Raw genomic sequence first — 22,263 nt, 5'->3', positions numbered from 1 at the left:
GGGGGACTGGGTGACCCACTCTGACTACAACACACACACACACACACACACACACGCACACAAACAGACACACTCCTCTGGACTCCCTAACGCTGTTTCACCTGCTGATTGTGTCTTTTATTTCAGTGTATGTGTGTGTTACCTGTGTGTTTCAGTGAAGAGGAGGTGAGTGCTAAATGCTTTATTTCCTCATATGAGATGACACTGCAGTATGTGTGTTTATTTCCTACTCTTCTATACTAATGTGAATTTTTAAAAATGTGAATATTAACAGCATCCTGGAGCCACTGTGACAGCTTGATGTGACTTAGAGAATGGTTATGCTGCTTGGCAATGCAGCTGTCATCTGTTTCCTGATGAGAATACAGCTTGGTGATTAGTGAAGTGGCTGTCAGAGGGGGCCATGTGTCAGTCTGAGGTGCCAGAGGCCAGCCTTGGCTTGAACAGTCCTGACCCACTGGTGAGAGAGGCTTTCCTGATGGCTCATGACTACATAGACTATGTAACCACAGGGGGGGCAGATGGCACCATGGGTCCTGCCCCTACAGCCTGCACTGCAGCTCTGCGCCACGCTGGAGACGAGCTCCTCACCCGCTTCCCCATCTTCTTCAGGCGCTGGCCTCGCGTTTTCCAGGATGTGACGGAGAACACGGCCTGCCCCATGCTAATGAACCTCCTGGATGAGCACTTCTTCCCTCCGGTCACAGGGGGGCGGCGTAGGGACCTGGCTTGGAGTGCCGTGCTATCGGTGTACGTTCTGGCTGGCCAGATGGCCCTGCACTGCCACGAGAGGGGCATGGAGGAGGTCCTGCCCCGGCTGAAGGAGTGCGTGGGGGCGTATGTGGAGAGGGTCATCTGCCCTGAGATACAAAACAAGGGAGGATGGGTGAGTGCTCATATGTGAAAATGAAAATGGGGACTGATTATGTGTATTTAAACATATAGGCATCCAGATGATCTTAATACAACATAGATTGGTACAACCCACCCACCCACAGCTTTACAACCCTGCTCCACCATGAAAACACAGCTTCTTTAAAAAGCAGCCAACCCTATTTGAACCTATTATACCCAAACCCCTAGAAAGCTGTTGGTACTATTATTCTGGAATAGCATCCTGCTCCAGGTCTCCTGTGTATCAGTTTGTGGTAATTGATTAAACATACACATATTTTTACACTAGATTTTGACACAGGGTCTGAAGATCATCATGCATCAAGATGACGTAAAGGATTGGTTTAAATTTGGTAAGTGTGTCTTAAACCAGCAGGCAGGTCTATTAAAAGATCTCCTTCAAATTTGCTTTCAATGGAAGTGATGGAGGACTAAATCCACAGTGTGTCCACACAGTCATTTAAAAGTAGAAGCTTCTATTTGAGCTTCATCAGTGTGAGTTAGTCACATCAAGTGATATCTGACACATTTACAGTCTTTTTAACATCAAATTCCCTAGATAGAATAGATAGATAGATAGATAGATGGATGGATGGATGGATGGATGGATAGATAGATAGATAGATAGATAGATAGATAGATAGATAGATAGATAGATAGATAGATAGATAGATAGATAGATAGATAGATAGATAGATAGATAGATAGATAGATAGATGGATGGATGGATGGATGGATGGATGGATGGATGGATGGATGGATGGATGGATGGATAGACAGATAGATAGATAGATAGATAGATAGATGGATAGATAGATAGATGTCTATTGTATTTGAGTGGAGACAAAAATGTAGAGATGAACAGGAGGAGGAATGATCAGGATGTTCATTTTGGGCTCCTGACTGTTGTTTTAAGACCCATCCTTTAAAACTAAAAAAATATTTCAACTTCAGTATATATTTCCAAACAAACTTTCAATGAATGAAATTACAACAACCGGAGCCCAAACGTTTTGGTTGTGCCATGTCCAGCTTTGTTGTACATCAGCATCCTGTGTAGATACGCTGAAATACATTCAGTTTAGAAACAAGATAGCAGTAAAATAACTGCTCTCTAGTGACTTTTTAATGAAGCCAGTAGTGTGAAAATGTATTTGAACATATTTCCATGTCACAACACACACTGATTTAAAAATACAGATACAGAAACCAACAATTCAAAATACCAGTTCACTTTACTGATATGTTAATGACCTCTTTATGCATTAAGAATAGAAAACACACCCAAAAGTGCCATATTCTCTCTATTAAAATATGTAATACTAACTATGCAATACTGTTTGACAATCAGGTTTACTTAATATCTCTGGCAGGATGGTTTTGTGTCACGCTTTGGAGAGAAACAGGACTTGGAGGGCCAGGTGAAGAAAGTGTGCTGTTGGACATTGGTGGCTTTGGCCATAAGCATCCTCACCTACTTCATATGGAAAAGAATGGCTTAGTCAAGACTGCCACCTAGTGACCAGAACCAGAAACTCTGCCAAAGAGCTACTTAAATACTGAAGTGTCTGACCTGTATAAACAAATATAATATGTAAACCAATAAATCAGTGAGTAACCCATACACTGCTGGAAATAATATAATTTGTAGCATTTGTTTAATGTTCTAACAGATGTATAAACTTATGTTAATATGTGATGTAAGGAGCCATTTAAATTAATCACATGCTGGGGAAGAAAAGTGAAAGCTAATAGTGTTTGTGGAGCAGGAAATGAATTTTGAGCTGGCATTATAAATTAATCTGGACTGAGCTCTATCAGGTGTGTTCAAAGTCCAACATGTAGGATTATAGTGCTATGGTGTGATCAGGCTCATGTCTTTGGTATGTTAACTGCCATTAGACCAAGTGTTTTCAGATAAGCAACTCTATTAAACTATAAAGAAAAGAAACACACTGGAGTTTAACCTCAGTGCATTTGAATGGAGGCTAATTGTTGTTATCTGCAGCTGTAAAGTTACTTTCACTTCAGGAAAGAACTCATTAACACAGCTACACTTTATGTACAGTGTAGCACATTTAGCAGACTAATCCTCTTTAAATACATGAATGCTGAGTCATAATATATTAAGTAGGTAATTAAAACCAGGGAGACAAGCCTCAAATATGCGGAACCTTTTATTAACATGAACAGCAGACAGAACACTGAAAACTGGAAAAGACTTGGAACGTTACATTTCACTGCAAAGATTTAGCAGGATTCTGTAAAACAGTGACATTTAGGCCAGCTCCTCCTCGCCCTCCTCCTCAAACTCTCCCTCCTCCTCTGCGGTGGCATCCTGGTACTGCTGGTACTCAGACACCAGGTCGTTCATGTTGCTCTCTGCCTCGGTGAACTCCATCTCATCCATGCCCTCGCCGGTGTACCAATGGAGGAAAGCTTTGCGCCTGAACATGGCTGTGAACTGCTCGGAGATGCGCTTGAACAGCTCCTGGATGGCTGTGCTGTTGCCGATGAAGGTGGCGGCCATCTTGAGGCCACGGGGAGGAATGTCACACACGGCGGTCTTGACGTTGTTGGGGATCCATTCAACGAAGTAGCTGCTGTTCTTGTTCTGCACATTCAGCATCTGCTCGTCCACCTCCTTCATGGACATGCGGCCACGGAAGATGGCAGCCACTGTCAGGTAACGGCCGTGGCGTGGGTCGCAGGCGGCCATCATGTTCTTGGCGTCGAACATCTGCTGGGTGAGCTCTGGCACAGTGAGTGACCTGTACTGCTGGCTGCCTCGGCTTGTGAGGGGAGCGAAGCCAGGCATGAAGAAATGCAGACGGGGGAATGGCACCATGTTTACGGCCAGCTTACGCAGGTCAGCGTTGAGCTGTCCGGGGAACCTGAGGCAGGTGGTGACACCGCTCATGGTGGCGGAGACCAAGTGGTTTAGGTCACCGTATGAGGGGGTTGTGAGTTTGAGGGTACGGAAACAGATGTCATAAAGGGCCTCATTGTCGATACAGTAGGTTTCATCTGTGTTTTCTACGAGCTGGTGGACCGATAGTGTGGCGTTGTAGGGCTCAACGACTGTGTCTGACACTTTTGGGGAAGGCACCACGCTGAAGGTGTTCATAATACGGTCGGGGTACTCTTCACGGATTTTGCTGATGAGCAGTGTGCCCATACCAGAGCCTGTACCGCCACCAAGAGAGTGTGTGAGCTGGAAGCCCTGCAGGCAGTCGCAGCTCTCTGCCTCCTTCCTCACCACATCGAGGACAGAGTCCACCAGCTCTGCACCCTCTGTGTAGTGACCCTTGGCCCAGTTGTTGCCAGCACCACTCTGGCCTGTAAGAGAAGAATTGAGATTAAGCTTTGCAGCACTCAGGGGAGGAGGGGCTCATGGGTAACAGCTGAAATATTTTGGACAAGTGCACAAAAGGAGGAAAGGCTCACCGAAAACGAAGTTGTCTGGCCTGAAGACCTGACCGAAAGGTCCAGACCTCACAGAGTCCATGGTGCCTGGCTCCAGATCAACCAGCACAGCGCGGGGCACATATTTTCCTCCTGTTTAAAAATAAAAATTTAAAGACAAAGGTGAGGGAAGAAGAAACACATCTATTCAGTTCATGCAATTTAAAAATTACAGCTGATTCAACATACCTGAGGCTTCATTGTAGTAGACATTGATCCTGTCCAGCTGCAGGTCGCTGTCACCGTGGTATGTACCAGTTGGGTCAATGCCATGCTCATCACTGATCACCTCCCAAAACTGTAAGAAAATTTAAAAAAATATATAAGTCAGACATGTAAGCTTTCAAGCTCTGAAGAAAAAAAAATACTCGATAATCTATCAAATCTATGTAAGTGCTGCATTTATTAGTGTGTTTATAATGCATGTGCAAACAATATATATAATTGTTCAAATCAAATTTCCCGCCGGGCCTCTTTCGGCGCGCGCGGCCTGACCCCCTATTGGCTGTGACCCATGGGTTATGCGTTTGAAATCTGCTTGCTACGTCACTAACCGCCAACACCGCCCACTCCACATAAAAGCCGGGCGCTGTTCAGAATGAATCGCCATGTAGGCCTCAGTGAGCCGCAGCAACGATACGAAACATAACTATTTTCCTTCGAAAATAAAAATGTTGTTTTATACATACAGTGACGTCACTCTAAACGTTACTTGGTCTACTGGTTATAAAGTCTACTGCCCCCACCCCCACCCTCCTTCTCGGCAATCCCCACTTCCTTTTTTCGCATTGCAGTAACGTTAGTCCATCGAACAATAGACACATCGTTCATTTTAGTGAGCGTTAATCCTGCCACTAACGTTTAACGGTTAACTACTAGTGTTCAATGCACAAGAGCTGGTATAACGATTTCAACTGTTACATTTTACAACATGTCAAAATGTGCTTAAATTGTTTAAATTCGGCTATATCTCGACATATTATAGTCTTTAATACACCCCAATAAACGCATTGTGTTTAGATTTAACGTTAGAATGCAGTTTTTTGTAAATAGGGCGCATTGATATTCCTAGGGTGTGGTTTCTAGGACGCCAACTGGCACAAAGCACCGGCTCCTGGAGCAGACAACACGGTATTTCTGGATAAAATAACTCAATTTAGTAGTTAAAGTACACAAAATAGGTTTACTAACCTTGGCACCAATCTGGTTTCCGCACTGGCCGGCTTGAAGATGAACAATTTCCCTCATTTTGTCTGGAGGTAGAATAGACCTTCCAATGTATGACTTTGGATTTCTTTATGTGCGCGCCCAGTGCTTCTGCTCTCTCTTTTATATCATAATAAGACCCACCCACTGCGACTCAGCTCGAATGCCTATTGGCTCATACTCGCAAGTATCCTTTACAGACATAATTTTAGACCAATCGCATTTCAAATGCTTATTCGCCATTGGCTCAATTCGCCTGTCAATCACTTTCATCTCAAACGTGTGACTGTCTTGTAATATGCAGACGTTGGCCTACTTCCCTCATGATGGCGGATAGAAAATGCGACACTGACAACAGATTTTATTCTGCATGTCACAGCCGGGCGTTAGTCTGTGGTAGAGAATATGAAACATTTTATATCGTCGATCACTTGAAACTATTTAGTTTTGATCAATTATTAGACAGTAGTCCTCGTTAACTGCTAGTTATCCACAGTCCACGTGGCTGACTAATTGAGTACAATGAGTCCAGTTTAGCTGAAATTTCACCGGCGGAAACCGCCTCACCAAGACCGTCTGGCCTGAGTGTAGGCTACATGGCTACAACACTGATTTTCAGTCATGTGCCTCAGTGATTGTGCAGCTTTTCATTCCAGCCAAACACACCAGCAGCTCATTTCACAGATTAGTTCCCTTTTTCATGGGTCAGTAATGAGCTTTTGTACAGTCTGTTTGGAGTGACAAGCTGCTTTCTCAGACTTGATGGTGTATGATAGAAACAACAAACAATGACATAGGCTATATGTGCTGTGAATCTCAGTGAATACATATTTTTGTGGTGTTATGGCAATATAAATATATACATATGCATCTGAGGAACATTTAGATTGTATGCACTGAACAGAACAGTATGGCCTATAGATCACCATAGGGAACCAATAAAAAGAGACTGCAGTGCCCTGATAGATGTGACATAATGGTAGTGATCGTGTGTCAGTGAAGCAGTTAAAGCCAGATTTAATGATAAGAATCAAGGGCAAGTTTACAATATATTCTCCTATAAAAGATAAACATACAATCAATATAGAGATCTAAATATCAGCTTTTCATGTGTTAGATTTCATCTCGGCCAGAACATCTTTCAGATTTGTGCATGAATCTGATTATAATGTATGAATTGAAATGTTAGAATCCAGACTCTGTGAGGATTAAACAAAATGCACAGGAGCTGACTCAGACACAGGATGTCTGGAGGAGAGAAAAAGGCTGTGGACTGCGCTCCCTGCTGTAAAGTAGTGTTGTGGAATGAGGGCAGATGAGCTTATTAATAGTTAATCTGAATGCCAGGCAAGAATGTGGCTGCGACGCCATAGCTCTCCTGCATGGGTGCAGTTGCCACGGCTGTATCTCTAAAGACTGAGAGAGAGAGAAAGAAAGAGAGAAGGGGGAGAAACATCACTCCCAGGTGCTTGTCGCCATGATGATTAGGCTTCCTCACTGGGCGTTGCGGACTTCTGTGCATTAATACAGGGCTTTAAATAAGCTTTTCATGGACCTACCCAGCCTTTACAGCAGTGTATATGCATACCATGCATTTTTATGTAGATTAAATCCTGTGCAGACCAGTGAAGCCTTTCTGGGAATAAATGAGCAGTGATTCACTCGGTGCTTCTCATTAAATCTAAATAGTGTCGTTATAAATTCATCAGCTTGGGTCTTTGTGTTTTTGGATTTCTTTTACAGGAACGCCACTGCTATGCTTATCACATTATACTGTATGTAGGTCACACACATAGTCTCTACTGTGTGTGCATTGTAACATGACACACAAAGACCTCTTCTGTGTGCTCCCTGGCAGATATGTTACAGAGGGGATGAGTCAGGATGCAAGCATGATCATCTCAAGCTTATAGTGATGCTTCGAGTCCTATGGGCCTTATGATATGTAGTTTGATGTTTTCAGGTGTGTCACTGAATTGCATGGCAAAAGTTGTAATGCAGATTGTGTTTAGCGTCGCTGCCTCGTCGCTGTAGTAACCGATTTCATGCATTAGGATTTGGCGAAACTATCCAGCGACGTTAGGTGATAAATTAGAACCCTTCAGCAACTGGTGTGTAATTATCAGATGTAGCGAGGAGGAAAAGAAGGTCTCCAGTGCACTTCGTAGCTAAGGAGCAGGATTCAAAGGTAATGTCACCGAATCTCCTACCAGCTCCTTTATTTTTAAATATTTATAACCTACACAAATGATCTTGAGTTGACTACATGGAGCCAGGCGTATGTAGTTTTAATTTAGAATCAATTTACTACTTATGCTGCTTATACATAGTCAAAAAATATGCAGATGCCCAAAATATTACAGCCATATCTGATGGTTTATGATCAGTGTTCCAGTTCATTTCACACTATTTCTTTATGAATCTGGTTATGTGGTCGGGGCATTGAAACAGGAAGCTGGACAAACACAATCTGTGGCTGTATGCTGTAGCATTAACATTTCCTTTCACTGGAACTAAGAGGCCCAAACCATGAACACAAGTATAGAGTGTTTCAAAAGACTGCCCCTTTGTCCTTTTTGTATGAAGGTAAAAAAGATGTGATCTGTTCTATTTTTATGAGACACACAGTGAAAGATATTCCATTAATAGCACCCGAGTCAGACAGTTATGTGTTTTATCCAGACAGCCTCAGGAGTTGGTAGATATTTTCTTTGATCTCACTCAGTTTTGTTTCTCTGCAGTCTGTTGCCTTTGTGCCATAGCCGATCAATTATTCATTGAATCCTTTCTTTGGGAGGATGAAGTGTGCACATTAAGTGGTTTTTGCGGTGACAGCCTGAGCAGGTCAGCTGGTGCTTAATGCATGAAAACCCTTTCAGTGCAACTGGGAGGAGATTTAGCCATTGGAGGATTTTTTTTTGAATCCACCACCCCATGATGAAGCATATTCCAATGTGTACTTACAGCAGAGGAACGGGCAGTGTGTCTCTGTGAAGCCCCCGTTGAACTATAGTGCAGCTCCTCATGACTCAGCATCTGTCAGGACACTGCAGCATTCAGCACTCAGCCTCCATCAGCCAGATCAATATTGCAAAAAGGAAGCAGATGCTGTGGGGAGGGGAGGGGACACACCCATCGCATCAGCCCTGCTCCAATGTTGTAATGCTTTAATGAAATTACCTGTGAAGTCAGTGATGTGATGAGGATTGATCATACAGTATAACCACTTAGGAACAAAAAGCATTGCAGACACAGGAAGGAAATCTGAGGAAGAACAGTGTTTGGATGTCATTTTAATATATTTTTTTAAGCATGCAAAATTCATACTGGACAGGTTCACTGGTTGACATAATATTTCCTAATAATGGTTGATTGTCATTTTATGTACTGTGCTTTGAATCTAGAAATACAGTTACATAAACCAGCAGTATCTCACCGTTCCAGAATATCTAAACATGTTACATAACAGGTTTTAATTATTGTTCAGAATCCCACATTTACTATATTTTGTAAAAGTGAAAAAGCCAGCTAATGCTCTATACCTCCACATTACTTCAGTACAACATAGTAGCAAGTGCACATAGATAAAGATAATGAATGATATCATTAGGGTGACTTTAAGGTCCCCATCCCCCTTTTTTATCAGCTAGTAACCAAAGAATGAACAATATTGTTTCTTTTAATGAATTCTTTTATTTGTTTCTATTGTGTAAATCCAAACGTCAATGTCATCAAAAGTTTGCTCACAAACAATGGACAATGAAGCCACAGGCCTTTTTCATATTTTAAATTAGACTGGTGCACTTGCTTGATAAAAATAACTAATTTTTCTTTTTTCCTTGACAAACACTATTCTTGTGTTCTTGTTGTTTTGCTGTTACAGTTGGTTTCTGTTCCTAAATAAATCAAGTTTTGTTGTGTCCCACATTCCCCCCACCCACCCCCGTTGGTCTTGTGTGCTTTCCTCCTAAAGTCTCCTCCCCTCACACGGTGAACGCCCCGGAGGTTTGGAACCACTGGTGTGAACAAGGCGCCGGTATGTAGTGTAAAGTGAAGCGTCAGCTCAGAAGTAAATGCAAAACAGATTTACATACAGATTAGGATACAAATACAACACGGAGCATGAAACATGAAATACTGTTAACAAATGATAACATATTCAATGTAACGTTGTTACTGCAGCTTGTGCAAAAATAATTATGCACGCACAGGAACTCAAAGAAAAACGCCTAAATATCTATTGACCACAACAGTATTGATTTGTACCAGCTGGGTGACTGGCCCTCTTATACACAGTAGATATTATGGGGAACAAGTTATCAGGGTGGACAGGTGTCAGACAGGAACAGCTGGACTCATGTACAGTATGTGTGCTGAGAGAACCACTGATTCACTCTCATATCATGTTACTGACTCCTCAGTGCAGCTCACATTCTGCTGTAAACCACAGTCCTTTCAATTTGTGGACACACATTGGACACCATCAAAGTGTGTCAGGACATACTGCGTCCTTTTAAATGCCGGTTACACCCAGAGCTAGCATTGTCAACAAGGATGGAAAATACAATGACTCAGGTGGGAAAGAAACATAATGAATAGACTTTTTACAGAGATGTATGCTTGAAGCCTGATAATGATATTTTAGATTCAGGCCACTGATTAACAGGTCATTAACAGTGTTTAGCGGTATGCAGAATACTTAGAAACTCCATTGTAACCACAACTGCTCTACAAATTCAACCAGTAATCTGACGTTTTTACATGTATGTTACCACACAGAAAGTATTCTGCCAAAGAGATTCAAAATAATACGATTTATAATGTTTGTGCTTCACAAAACATAAAATGGAGCTAAAAACGGTGTCATCCCTATGTTCCCACAGCCCTATGTTCCCTCATTTCTAACCCTAGCCCTCCCCATTTCAAAATTAGGCCCTATGTTCTTCTAAAAGGATTTTCCACCAATTTCCCTAATGCACATAACATGTTTCATCTGTGAAAATGCTTGGAAGACAGGTGCAATTCTTTATTTTATTATTAAACTGAGGGAAAGCAAGGCTGAGGGAACAAAGACATGCTCCCCTAAACACTAAACTACACCCTGGTTTGATAATTGGTGAGCTCTAGATAGATAGATAGATAGATAGATAGATAGATAGATACTTTATTGATCCTTCTCAGGAACTTGGTTTACAGAAGCTATATCCACACAGAAACAGCCAAAGATGAAGTAAAAAAGCTCTCCATGGCTAGCCCTAGCAAGAGATGGCCACACCCATAGCTTTAGCAAAGGCTGAAACTAAATGTACATAGCAAGGTTTAAAAATCTCTAAAATATTTTTGTAATTTATTCAAACTATATGAAGCCTAGTTAAGCTACTGCTAAACTCCTGCTAATGTTAACTAGCTTAACACGGGTAACTGCTTCTGTAATCAGTTGGTAAAGCTACATCTTTAAATATGTTACATTGTAGACTCATGTATCATATTGATTCAATATACATACAGCAAAACAGAGAAAGGCTACTTTGGACCATAAATAATAAAGAATGATATTCATTTTCGGAGCTAAAATGGAAAACAAAGCTGAAAAACATTTTCTTTTTAGATACTGTGTTTCCTGCCCTAATTCCCAGAATGTAATATACCATATTTGGCCAAAGAATATAAATACATATTTTTTCTGTGTGAAGTCTTAGCCTGGTTTTAGAGATGCTTCCTTCCTTCCATTGATTTTTCCGAATAACTCATTATGTGTAGTGTGCCTTTAAGAGTGCAGTGTATCTCCCTGGCTGCTCTCCAGAGAGTTGAGTCAAGAAGCTAATGCAGCCAGACAGTCACCAGCAGGCAATGCACAGCCCCAGCCCCACAGTCACTGAGCATGATGGTCCATAAGCCTGATCCAGGGGAAGTCCACGAAGCATCCGCCCACCCTGCAAGTACAGGATATTATGTTACAGAAATACACCAGTGTAATGATTTTAGGGCGTTGCACCAAGGTGGGGGGAGGGTCTAGTTAAGCATCTACTGTTATCTCCATCTCTGGTTTTCACTCATTGTGTTTACCATTGTTTTAAAGCTTAAAATCACTGCATGTAGCATCTATAAATCATTTATTCATCATCAAAATATGATCAGGAAAAAGCATGTCCGCCTCTAATGATCATAGACCTGCATTGCAGAAATCCTGGCAGCTGGAGGCTGACTGAAAAACCACTTCCTCCATTATTAAAATGCCAGCAGGGAGGAGGGCTCTGGGAGCAAAAGGGTTCATGGGAAATGTGGTCTTAATTTGAGACAGAAGAAAATCAGAGGCAGGAAATGTATTAATACTATAATTCTGTTCTTGAAATACAGTGATCAAGTCAGGAAGCTCGGACTTCCTGATGTGACTCTCTCATCAGTCAACAATGAGAGCATTCACATTACAGTACTTATATGTCTGTAGTTATTAACGATACATGTACAGTTTGTTACATGTTACCATTGCCACTAAAATATAAAATATAAATAAAATGTTCACTGTGTGCTCATAAGATGACTGTACAGTTTTAGACTTTACTGAGCACATCACATTAATACTGCCAGGAAATGATACATGCATCCAAAATCCACAACTCACAACACAGAGGAACCACCTGCACATTGTCCGAATTATAATCACTCGGGTTTTATTCAGTTACAACCTCAAAGGAAGCACAAAGCAAGCAGGTTTCCTCCATATGTCTGGATTTATGACAGTGATGATGTCAGCGAGGTGGAGCTAAGAAAGCTGTATCTCAGAAAAGCTATCCACTAGAGGGTGCTCCATGCCCATCAGCCAAACAAAAGGTCAATGATGTAGAATAGAATCAAACCTGTGATCTTTTGGCAGTGGGCCAGATTTTCACAGTTCCTTGTTCTTCATACCTTGACAGTGGACAATAAGCAAATCAGGCAGACACAGAATACATTCATTCTCCCATGCAGTGTTTGGCATGCAGAATACTGCAACTGCCCTACCAGTAATCTGATGTTTTGACATCTATTTTATCACACAAAAAACATTATGCCATAGATTTTCATCATCAGATTTAATGTAATTTAAATTTAATGTAAATTAATGTTTGTGCCTCACAGCATTTGCAGTAACCACTAAATGGAGCTAAAAATTAAATTGCACTCTGTCTTGGTATTGGTAGATAGATAGATAGATAGATAGATAGATAGATAGATAGATAGATAGATAGATAGATACCTTATTGCTTCTTCACAGGAACTTGGTTTACAGAAGCTACATTCACATTACATTGACAGTGAACTGTAAGCAAATCAGGCAGACACAGAATATATTCATTCCTATCTGTGTAATTTCCTCCTGATACGCTGGAGCTTTGCATATTACTTATTTACTACACTCACATGTGATTACCAGCACAGCATCTCCAGTGATGACAGGTTGCAGTTTCAATGCATGTATGCACTGTGAACATGTAAGTAACGTGTCTTACGCCTACAAACATTTTGATTTTCAGCAACACATACAGTGTTTAAGATCTTATAACAAACAGAGAATTTGTTCCTATAATGTGAAGTGTATCAAGTGTCTGGTTCCCTTTACCTATTGTCTTACATTGTATTTCCTGGTTATGAGTACTACATTAATGCAAATGACTAGCTTCTGGGTCACTCTACATAGTGCACCTGTTTGATTATCTTTGTGTGAACATTTAAGGAGAAAAGGAAGGTTTATGGGAAATGTAGTCATTTACTATTCATTTTAGTATTATTATTTCCACATCTCTTTCAATTAAATCAAGACTGAATAAAAGCTCACTATAAACTTGCTTTGATAGTGAATCTGTGTAAGCTCATAGCAATTTTTTTGTGCAGGTTGTATGTTTTAAAATGCACTATGTAGAGGAGGCAGGTTCTGCTGTGTTACACTGCCACCTGGTGGTACGTTTTGGAAGTATTTTTACTTGGACAGCGAATGTGAATTCATACAGTAAATCCCTGATATATGGTAATGTAGATGCTACAGTACATTAGCTGAAACTGCAGATTTTACACAAAACTTTCCCCCTTCGTTTTACAGTATTTGAAGTATGAAATTATGTATTTTTGCACAATTAGATATTTTCTTACATAGTATAAGTTAATTTAAATCATTCTGATAAGATAAGACAAGATATACTTTAATGTCCCGTCAGGGAAATTTGTCTTGGGCATGAAGTGCGTCAGTGCACACATAAATTATACATTAAACATACATACATACACATATATATATATATATATATATATATATATATATATATATATATATATATATATATATATATATATGTATATGTATATGTATAACCAAGAACCACAAGTAAATTAAAATGCAGCCGCAAATACAGTGATCATACAACAGTACCCAAGGATAATAAAGTGTAAGTAGTAAAAAAAAAAAAAAAAAAAAAAATTAAGAAAGTTAAGAATTGACTAAAAGCAGGAAATCCATCCCTGGTAAAGTGTAAACTACTACAAGGCTACTTTTTGTTCAGTAGAAGTGGTGATAAAAGAAAGTTTGAAGCAGTTTCCTTTACATTTGATGGATCTGAAGTGCTTGGAGGCAACAACTCATATTCTAAAAATAAAAAGTGAGAAGGGCCATCCAGGATTCTGCCTGCCTGTTTGACAACACTGCTTTCATATAGGGACTGCAAAGGCCGCATTTGGTTTATTCCCATCACTTTGAAGGCGGTTTTTGTAATGTTCAGTTGTCTGGTCTTATTCTGAACAGTAAGAAATCCAAACCAGACAGCCATAACATATCTGATAATGCTTTCTGTCACCGCCTGATAGAAAGTTAGAATTATTTCTTTTCGGACACCAAACAATTGGAGTCGTTGAAGTAAGTGGAGTATTTGGGCTAGTCTGGAGCATACACAATCCACATGAACATTCCAATTAAACTTATTATCATAATACCCAAATATTTGAAGGAAGGCACTTGCACAAATACATTATTATCATTCATGAACACAGGGTCATGGTCTGTAACTTCCCTGGGTTCAAGGATAATTTCTTTTGTCTTTTTGGTATCAAGCAAAATATAGTGCCTGTCACACCAGTCCTTGAAGGCAGTGATTTCCTTGAGATACACAGAGATGCAATCACTGGCTTTCTAGCTAGCTTAAAATGATGGTGTCATCAGAATATTTGATAATGTAATTATTGGGCTGTCTAGTGTACAAAATAAATAATAAAGGGAGGCAGACACAACCTTGGGTCATACCAGTACTGCACTTTTTTAGCACAGAAAGGGAGCCGTTTACTTTCATTTGTTGAGTCCTATTTGTTGAGAAGGAATAGAGACATTTAATGATGAAGGGGTTAACCTTCATGGCAATCAGCTTCTGGACCAACAGATGAGGTTGTATCGTTTTGTAACCTTGCCTGTAGGTGAACTGGAAGGGATTAAGATAAGATGTAAGTTCACAATTTCATGACCAAAAATCATAGTTTACAGATGGACAAGAGATCTTAGGTACAGGTATAATAGACTTTTTCCACAGATCTGGCACAGTATGAGTGTCGAAAGACAACTGAAAGATTGGACACCAATCAGGACAATTTAAAATGTAGTAAGTATTTTATTTGATATTATTTGATTTATTTGGTATTTGGTAATACTGTACGGGGGTTGCAGGGATGGTCTATGTTTCCTACAATAGCGTGCAGGTTTTCTTTGGGCTTGCTCCAGGCTTCTCACTAGTGGTGTTGTCTGCTCCATCTATGCCGGAAAAAAATGACAGTAAATACAGGTAAGAGGTGCCAGCATGAAACCTGCACTAGATAAGAATACAATACATAGAAATAGCAGCTGACTGAAATTGATTGCACAATAGAAAAGTCACTGTATGGACCCAGGAGTGATGAAGTCACTGAGTGATGAAGATACTCATTTGATCAGCTGTCCCAGTTATCTCATTGGCCATTGCACTGGAGCCCTGAGCACAGCTCACTTTCAGCAGAATTAAGACTGAGTTGTTGTACTCTATACTAATATGTAACTGTAAAGAACATTTTAATGTTGTCACAGTGCAGCTCAGTTGAATAGTTTTCATTTTGCATTTAGATGTTTATGAATAGATTTTTAAAATATATATAAGCACATCATTATGTATGTGAAACTTTCATATTAAAAGTAACTAGCAACTACAAGCTGTCAAATAAAAGTTATATATACTTATAGTATAAAATGTCATCAAATGGAAGTAATCAAGTATTTCAAAACTACTGGTCTTGATGCATCTTAAACAGTTTTAAAACTAATGTTTCTTGTTTTCCCTTTGGAGTTGCACACATGTAAAGTTGCAGCCTTGGGTTGTTATGTATGTATTCTTCTGTGCAGACAATAAATTATGTAAAACTTGGTTCTTTGTATCTATGTTACCTTTTGGGTGGACGTTTTTATTAAAGTATCCTGGCATGTTCATGTTACCAGCTGGACAGTACTGCCCGACAACAAAGACCTTATTGCCATCAGTGGCCAGACCCACGCCCAGTTCAGTGCTTTCTGCCCATACCACCTGAGTAAAATGACCTGCAGGAAGAAACACAGCAATACAGTGTTATCAAAGTGTGGTGTTGTGTTTCTAAAAAACATATTTTCTATTAAAGGTGCAGTGTGTAGAATTGTATGGCATCTACTGAAACAGAGTTGGCAGAAATGGAATATAATATATCATAAGTATATTTTAATCAGTGTATATCACCTGAAAAATAGATTTGTTCTGTCTTCATTACCTTAGAATGAGTCCTTTATAACTACATAGTTTTTTTTTTTGCAAATTTCATTGTCACTGTAGGTTCTTATACACACATGAAAGGAAAGGGTCAGGGGAGGTGTATTCAGTTGGTTGTAATAATAGAGAATAATAGAGTTGTCTATGTGTCAGATCTATTGGAAAACATCCCAACATAATATTATACAACTACTTTTGAAATGTATAAAACTAACCTTTGATTATAATTAGTCCTCAACAAATTAGTGCAGAGCAACACACTTGTACCTGCACTTTATAAATATAAATATGAAGCAATACATTTTTACTAACTACATATTTCAATCACATATTTTAATCTATCTCTATTCATGGAATGTGTACAGAACTCATTGTGTGTTTTTTTTTAAATTTAATTTAATTAATTTATTTTTATTTTTATTTTTACCAGTATTGCCACTGAATCCAGGGCTGCCTCAGTTGTAATCTTTGATCTCACTGTACCATGAATCCACAGCTTCTTTCCCTTAAACATGACAGAGTGGAAAATAGACATTAATAGCAAATTATGAACATAAACAATATGAGTTTGCAAACATTAGCCACCATAAACTACAGGTTATAGCAGAACAAGCTAGCCCCCCTGAAAGTGTACTGACATTCAAAAGTGTGTGTTTTCTTGCTTATTCAACTTTTCATTTTCAAAAGAAGAACATTCATATTATTTTTGCAAAAGGAGGAACAGGAGGAGCACTGCCAGAGCCCTACAAAATGACTTAAAGCAGGCTACTGTCCAAACAGACCGTGCAGCTCGATTGACCATTTGACAGAGAACACCAAAATTGGCAGGTTTGCCATGGGAGCCCCGTTCTCCTCACAGATGACAGCAGATTCACACTGAGCACATGTGACAGGTGTGAAAGACTGCGGAGATGCTGTGGTAAACGTTATGCTGCCTGTAACATCATCCAGCATGACCGGTTTGGCGGTGGGTCAGTGAGGCATATCCTTGGATGGTCGCACAGACCACATAGACCTCTGTGTCACACAGACCTCCATGTCATTGCCAATAGTAACCTGACTGCTGTTAGATACCGGGATGCAATCCTCAGAGGGATTGTCAGACCTTACGCTGGTGCAGCGGGCCCTGTGTTCCTCCTGGTGCAGGACAATGCCCTGTCTCATGTGGCCAGTGTGTGTAGGCAGTTCCTGGATGACGAAGGCATTGATACCATTGATTTAGGACTGTCCAGTAGCTCACTAATGGTCAGGTCTGGGAGGAGATTCCCCGGGACACCATTTGCCCAGACGATTTCAGGAGTGCATACAGGCATGTGGGGACCACACACACAAGAGTGTCACCTTATGAATTGGCATGATGAAATTCACACAAGCTTGATCAGCTCTGATTTCAGTTTTCTGCTTTTATCTTCGGTGTGATTTTGAATCAAGCCCTCAGTGTGTGATTTAAGTGCTCCCTTAATTTTTTTGAGCAGTGTATTTCCACATTTCTTTTTAATTAAGTAGTTTAAAAATCACATCAGTTTATATACATCAATGGTAAATTAACACTGAATAAAAAGTAACTATAAGCTTTTATAGTGAATCTGTGTAAGCTCATAGATTTTTTTTTGTGCATGTTGTGTGTTTCATAATCATCAGTGCCACAATGATGTACAAGCTCTACATGACACCTCAGTTAATTAAAATCATTCAGAATCAGGACAACTTAAGATGTAGTAAGTATTTTATTTGATGTTTTTCTTTTACAGCATGGAGTATTTGGTAATGGGTTAGTTGGTAATAGTGTATGGGGGTTGCAGGGATGGTCTATGTTTTCTACAATAGTGTGCAGGTTTTCTTTGGTCTTGCTCAAGTCTTTTCTGCTCCATCGACTTCTCTGCCAGGTGGAAATTGCTCGGCCTCTATGCTGAAAAACAAATACAGGTAAGATGTGCCATCATGAAACCTGCACGAGATAAGAATAAAATACATAGAAATAGCAGCTCAATGTATGTATTTATTCTTCTGAGCAGACATAAATTATGTAAAACTCTTTACATTATGTAAAACTCTTCTTTGTATCTATGTTACCTTTTGGGTGGACGTTTTTCTCAAAGTATCCTGGCATGTTCATGTTACCAGCTGGACGGTACTGCCCGACAACAAAGACCTTTTTGCCATCAGTGGCCAGACCCACGCCCAGTTCAGTGCTTTCTGCCCATACCACCTGAGTAAAATGACCTGCAGGAAGAAACACAGCAATACAGTGTTATCAAAGTGTGGTGCTGTGTTTCTAAAAAACATATTTTCTATTAAAGGTGCAGTGTGTAGAATTGTATGGCATCTACTGAAACAGAGTTGGCAGAAATGGAATATAAAATATCATAAGTATATTTTAATCAGTGTATATCACCTGAAAATTAGATTTGTTCTGTCTTCATTACCTTAGAATGAGTCCTTTATGACTACATAGTTCTTTGCAAATTTCATTGCCACTGTAGGTTCTCATACACACTTGAAAGGAAAGGGTCAGGGGAGGTGTATTCAGTTGGTTGTAATCTTCAGCAAAATCCCATCATAATATTGTACAACTACTTTTGAAATTCATAAAACTAACTTTGATTATAACTAGTACACACAACACTAGTACTAGTATAACTAGTACACACAACACACTTGTACCTTCACTTCATAAATATAAATATGAAGCGATACATTTTTACTAACTACATATTTCAATACAATATTTTAATCTATCTCTATTTGTGGCACGTGTATGGAACTCATCTTTTTCCTTACCAGTATTGCTAGCAAATCCAGGTCTGCCCCAGTTGTAATCCTTTATCTCATTGTACCATGATTCCACAGCTTCTTTCCCTTAAACATGACAGAGTGGAAAATAGGCATTAATATCAAATCATGAACACAAACAATATGAGTTTGTAAACTTTAGCCTCCATGAACTACAGGTTGTAGCAGCACAAGCTAGGCTGCAAAACCTCTCAGTGTACAAAAGTGTGTTTTATTGCTTATTCAACTTTTCATTTTTAAAAGAAGAATATTTATGTTATTCTTGCAACACTTCTTGTCACTTATTCTCACTTTATGAGATGTATTGTAATTTTGAAAGGCTAACAGGTGGACAAATAAATCAACCAGCCATCAACTTGGAATGAATGTGATTAGATTTGTAGAAAACTGTCAGGTTGTGTGTATCACCCACCTGTCAGGTTAAGGGGTGCAGAGCTCCACATATTATAGACATTCTCTCCATCTTTCGTGTCACTGTGCCCCATGGAGCTGATGCTAAGCAGGTGATCTGCCCACTTCTGAGCTGCAGAATTCAGCTCGTCATTATAGGTCAGCGGCTTTGCGTTGTGCTGTGCCCTGTAGGCATTGTGGGTTTCCAGGAACTCCTTCTTAAAGCTTGCATCTGTAGATAAAAAGACATTATAAATTGATGAGCTTTTAGTGCTTAGAGGAAATACGTTGTGCTATAAAAATCCCATAATTTTTGATACTTTGTGTTCTTACAGTGCAATAAACAGTGTACTAACCTGCCATTGTGTTTGCTGTGCTTGTGGTTATGAAGGCTGAAATGAAATATATACAGTTGAAAAGAATCAACAAAAACACAATCAATCAATCTATCCTTATTTATATCGAGCCAAATCACAACAAAAGTAATCTCAATGCACTTTACATATAGAGCAGGTCTGAACCACACTCCTTTCTATTCTTTCACCTGCAGTACAGACAATTACTCTCCTCTGACTACAGTAATGTGCAGCACTTACCTGGTTCAGAGTTTTTTCCTGAAGTCTGTCTGAATGACCTGCAAAGATACAGTTCCTTTAGCTGTCTGAAAGCTTGTATTTATTTGGACCTGAAGCTCCCTCCTCATTTTCATAGGAAGGAGGAGACAGTCATCCAGCCCTTGCCTGTAATTATGTTACTCGGCCACCTTTCTGAGATAACTCACGGAACACATGTTTTTTGCAGGATATTCACACATTCTACAAATGCAGATTCCCCAGAAACATAGGAAGGAATATCCAGATGCAGACTAAAATACTGTTTTTACACATGGAAATGAAATCAAGCAGGTGATAATACATACTTGTATTTCTGGTTTCTTGGTAATTGTTTTGGTTTTGTACATATAACTGTGTTAATTCACAGATAATAATTAGGTTTATTGTGTATTGTTCAGCCTGGGTCACCACCCTCTAAGACAGACATACCTTTATACAAAGAAAACATGTAAACACCGGGCAGAGGCATGTTGTCGTTTTAACAAACGGAGACTGAAATTAAACGCAGGCAAATAGACGACTTCAAAAGCACCTGGTTCTCATTAGCTTGCTATAAAAACTGCACTCCTATAGGTCCTATAATGCATGCTTATGTTTACCACAAATCTAGCAAATATTGCACTAATCACAGTACCAGGATGAATTGCTCCTTTCACAACTCTACTGTGAAATGTCACCCGCTGTCAACCCGCTCACTGAATGTAGTCCATGGGCCAGACCAGATGCCGGTAGATAATACTTTTGTATGATAACGCTTCCTGAGTCACAGCTATAATACAGTTATCGGCTGTTGAAGTTAACTTCCCCCTTGGAAATGCATTTTAGACATTGGTTCATATCTTTGTTTAGGCTCTTGTTCAGAATATTTTTCAATGTTTAAAAATATTAAAAGCAGGTGAAATTCACACCAACAATTGATGTGTTCTTGGGCAAGATACTTAACCCTAAATTGTTTCCGATGGCTGCACCAGAAGTGCAATGAGCCTGAGGTAACAAAATGTCTGCTTCAAGCTTGCATTAAATAGAAAAATGTGAAATACCCTTTTCTTTGGAAGTATTACACAGTTTTTGCGGTGAGAAATAAACTGTGCAGCGCACAAAACGTACAGCACATAAAGTGCACGACAAGCAAAAAAATACTCCATTGCTCAATAATCTTTGAGTTCAGTTGAAAACTACTGACTCAGACAGTATTGTACAATTGTTTGCTTAAAGCACTGCTTTGTTTTAACGGTTTGACATACAGAAAAACGACACTCTGCAGAAACAGGAGTAGACCTGAAGCTGCAGAACGTTGGGACATTGAAGGTGAGTCACAACAATCGGTGCAGACAGTAAATGTGTATGTGGTCATGGGTATGGGTGAGATGTGTTTGGGTTCGTATGTGTATATAATAGTGTTATGTGTACATATTTTATATCTTTATGCTGCAGTTGGATTGCTCAAATGGAGTTTCACGAGCAAGGAACACATCACCAACGAGATACGTTTTAACAGATTTATTGACAGAATTTGAATGAATTGTGTATTCTTGATGCGGAGTGATTCTTGATACGGTGATTCTTGATACGGTGATTCTTGATGTGGTGTGGGGAGGTCGGATGAAGGATCCACCGCTGCGCCTGGGCAGTGACGAACCCCTAGGAACCTGTGAGAGAGGAGAGAACAGAAGAGAGGGCAGGGGGGAGGGAAACTCGAAAGCGAGAGTGAACGAGGGGGTAGCTGTTAGGTCTGTTTGTATAGGAGCTGGAAGGGGTGTAATTGGTGTGTGTTCCCACTCCTGAAATTGCGCTTATCAAGCTTCGATTCAACAGCAAGGAACACATCACCAACGAGATACGTTTTAATAGATTTATTGACATAATTTGAATGAATTGTGTATTCTTGATGCAGAGTGATTCTTGATACGGTGATTCTTGATGTGGTGTGGGGAGGTGGGATGAAGGATTCGCCACTGCGCCCGGGCAGTGACGAACCCCCAAAAAGCTCCAATTATTTGAGACGTGCTTTCTTATTCTTTCTGAATTTCTGGAACATAAAATGAGAGAGAGAGTCAGCGATGGTATTATGGTGGCCTGGGACATGGGCAGCATGGAATATATATTGGTTAGTGACGGAG

At 39.9% G+C, this 22,263-nt stretch overlaps 3 protein-coding genes across 3 annotated transcripts; 1 reads left to right on the top strand and 2 right to left on the bottom strand.

The window, feature by feature from the left end:
- The first annotated feature begins 278 nt into the window (after nucleotides 1-278).
- On the top strand, nucleotides 279-2,518 carry bcl2l16 (BCL2 like 16). The gene is made up of 2 exons (XM_053325818.1): nucleotides 279-886; nucleotides 2,268-2,518. Exons 1-2 carry the CDS (start codon nucleotides 404-406, stop codon nucleotides 2,394-2,396), a joined length of 612 nt encoding a protein of 203 aa, XP_053181793.1. The 5' UTR covers nucleotides 279-403; the 3' UTR covers nucleotides 2,397-2,518.
- A 540-nt stretch (nucleotides 2,519-3,058) lies between these two features.
- Nucleotides 3,059-5,650, bottom strand: LOC128365161 (tubulin beta-1 chain). The gene is made up of 4 exons (XM_053325816.1): nucleotides 5,551-5,650; nucleotides 4,549-4,657; nucleotides 4,342-4,452; nucleotides 3,059-4,233 (listed from the first exon to the last, which is right to left on the bottom strand). The coding sequence occupies exons 1-4, from the start codon at nucleotides 5,605-5,607 to the stop codon at nucleotides 3,173-3,175; spliced, it is 1,338 nt and encodes a 445-aa protein (XP_053181791.1). The 5' UTR covers nucleotides 5,608-5,650; the 3' UTR covers nucleotides 3,059-3,172.
- Nucleotides 5,651-18,387: 12,737 nt separating this feature from the next.
- Nucleotides 18,388-19,892, bottom strand: LOC128364992 (Golgi-associated plant pathogenesis-related protein 1-like). The gene is made up of 4 exons (XM_053325609.1): nucleotides 19,886-19,892; nucleotides 19,552-19,761; nucleotides 19,128-19,205; nucleotides 18,388-18,569 (listed from the first exon to the last, which is right to left on the bottom strand). The coding sequence occupies exons 1-4, from the start codon at nucleotides 19,890-19,892 to the stop codon at nucleotides 18,388-18,390; spliced, it is 477 nt and encodes a 158-aa protein (XP_053181584.1).
- Between the last annotated feature and the right edge of the window lie 2,371 nt (nucleotides 19,893-22,263).

This window comes from Scomber japonicus, chromosome 9, assembly GCF_027409825.1.
Source record: "Scomber japonicus isolate fScoJap1 chromosome 9, fScoJap1.pri, whole genome shotgun sequence".
NCBI lineage: Eukaryota > Metazoa > Chordata > Actinopteri > Scombriformes > Scombridae > Scomber > Scomber japonicus.
This window is presented reverse-complemented; position numbering and strand designations above follow the sequence as displayed.

Excerpts from the sequence above, each read along its gene's own strand:
- bcl2l16 (XM_053325818.1), top strand. The coding sequence starts at position 404 with ATGTGTCAGTCTGAGGTGCCAGAGGCCAGCCTTGGCTTGAACAGTCCT. Across the intron at positions 887-2,267 it reads TACAAAACAAGGGAGGATGG|GATGGTTTTGTGTCACGCTT; the intron begins GTGAGTGCTCAT and ends TATCTCTGGCAG.
- LOC128365161 (XM_053325816.1), bottom strand. The coding sequence starts at position 5,607 with ATGAGGGAAATTGTTCATCTTCAAGCCGGCCAGTGCGGAAACCAGATT. Across the intron at positions 4,453-4,548 it reads CTACTACAATGAAGCCTCAG|GAGGAAAATATGTGCCCCGC; the intron begins GTATGTTGAATC and ends ATTTTTAAACAG. Across the intron at positions 4,234-4,341 it reads GCCAGACAACTTCGTTTTCG|GCCAGAGTGGTGCTGGCAAC; the intron begins GTGAGCCTTTCC and ends CTTCTCTTACAG.
- LOC128364992 (XM_053325609.1), bottom strand. Across the intron at positions 19,206-19,551 it reads TGCACCCCTTAACCTGACAG|GGAAAGAAGCTGTGGAATCA; the intron begins GTGGGTGATACA and ends GTCATGTTTAAG. Across the intron at positions 18,570-19,127 it reads TGGATTTGCTAGCAATACTG|GTCATTTTACTCAGGTGGTA; the intron begins GTAAGGAAAAAG and ends TTCTTCCTGCAG.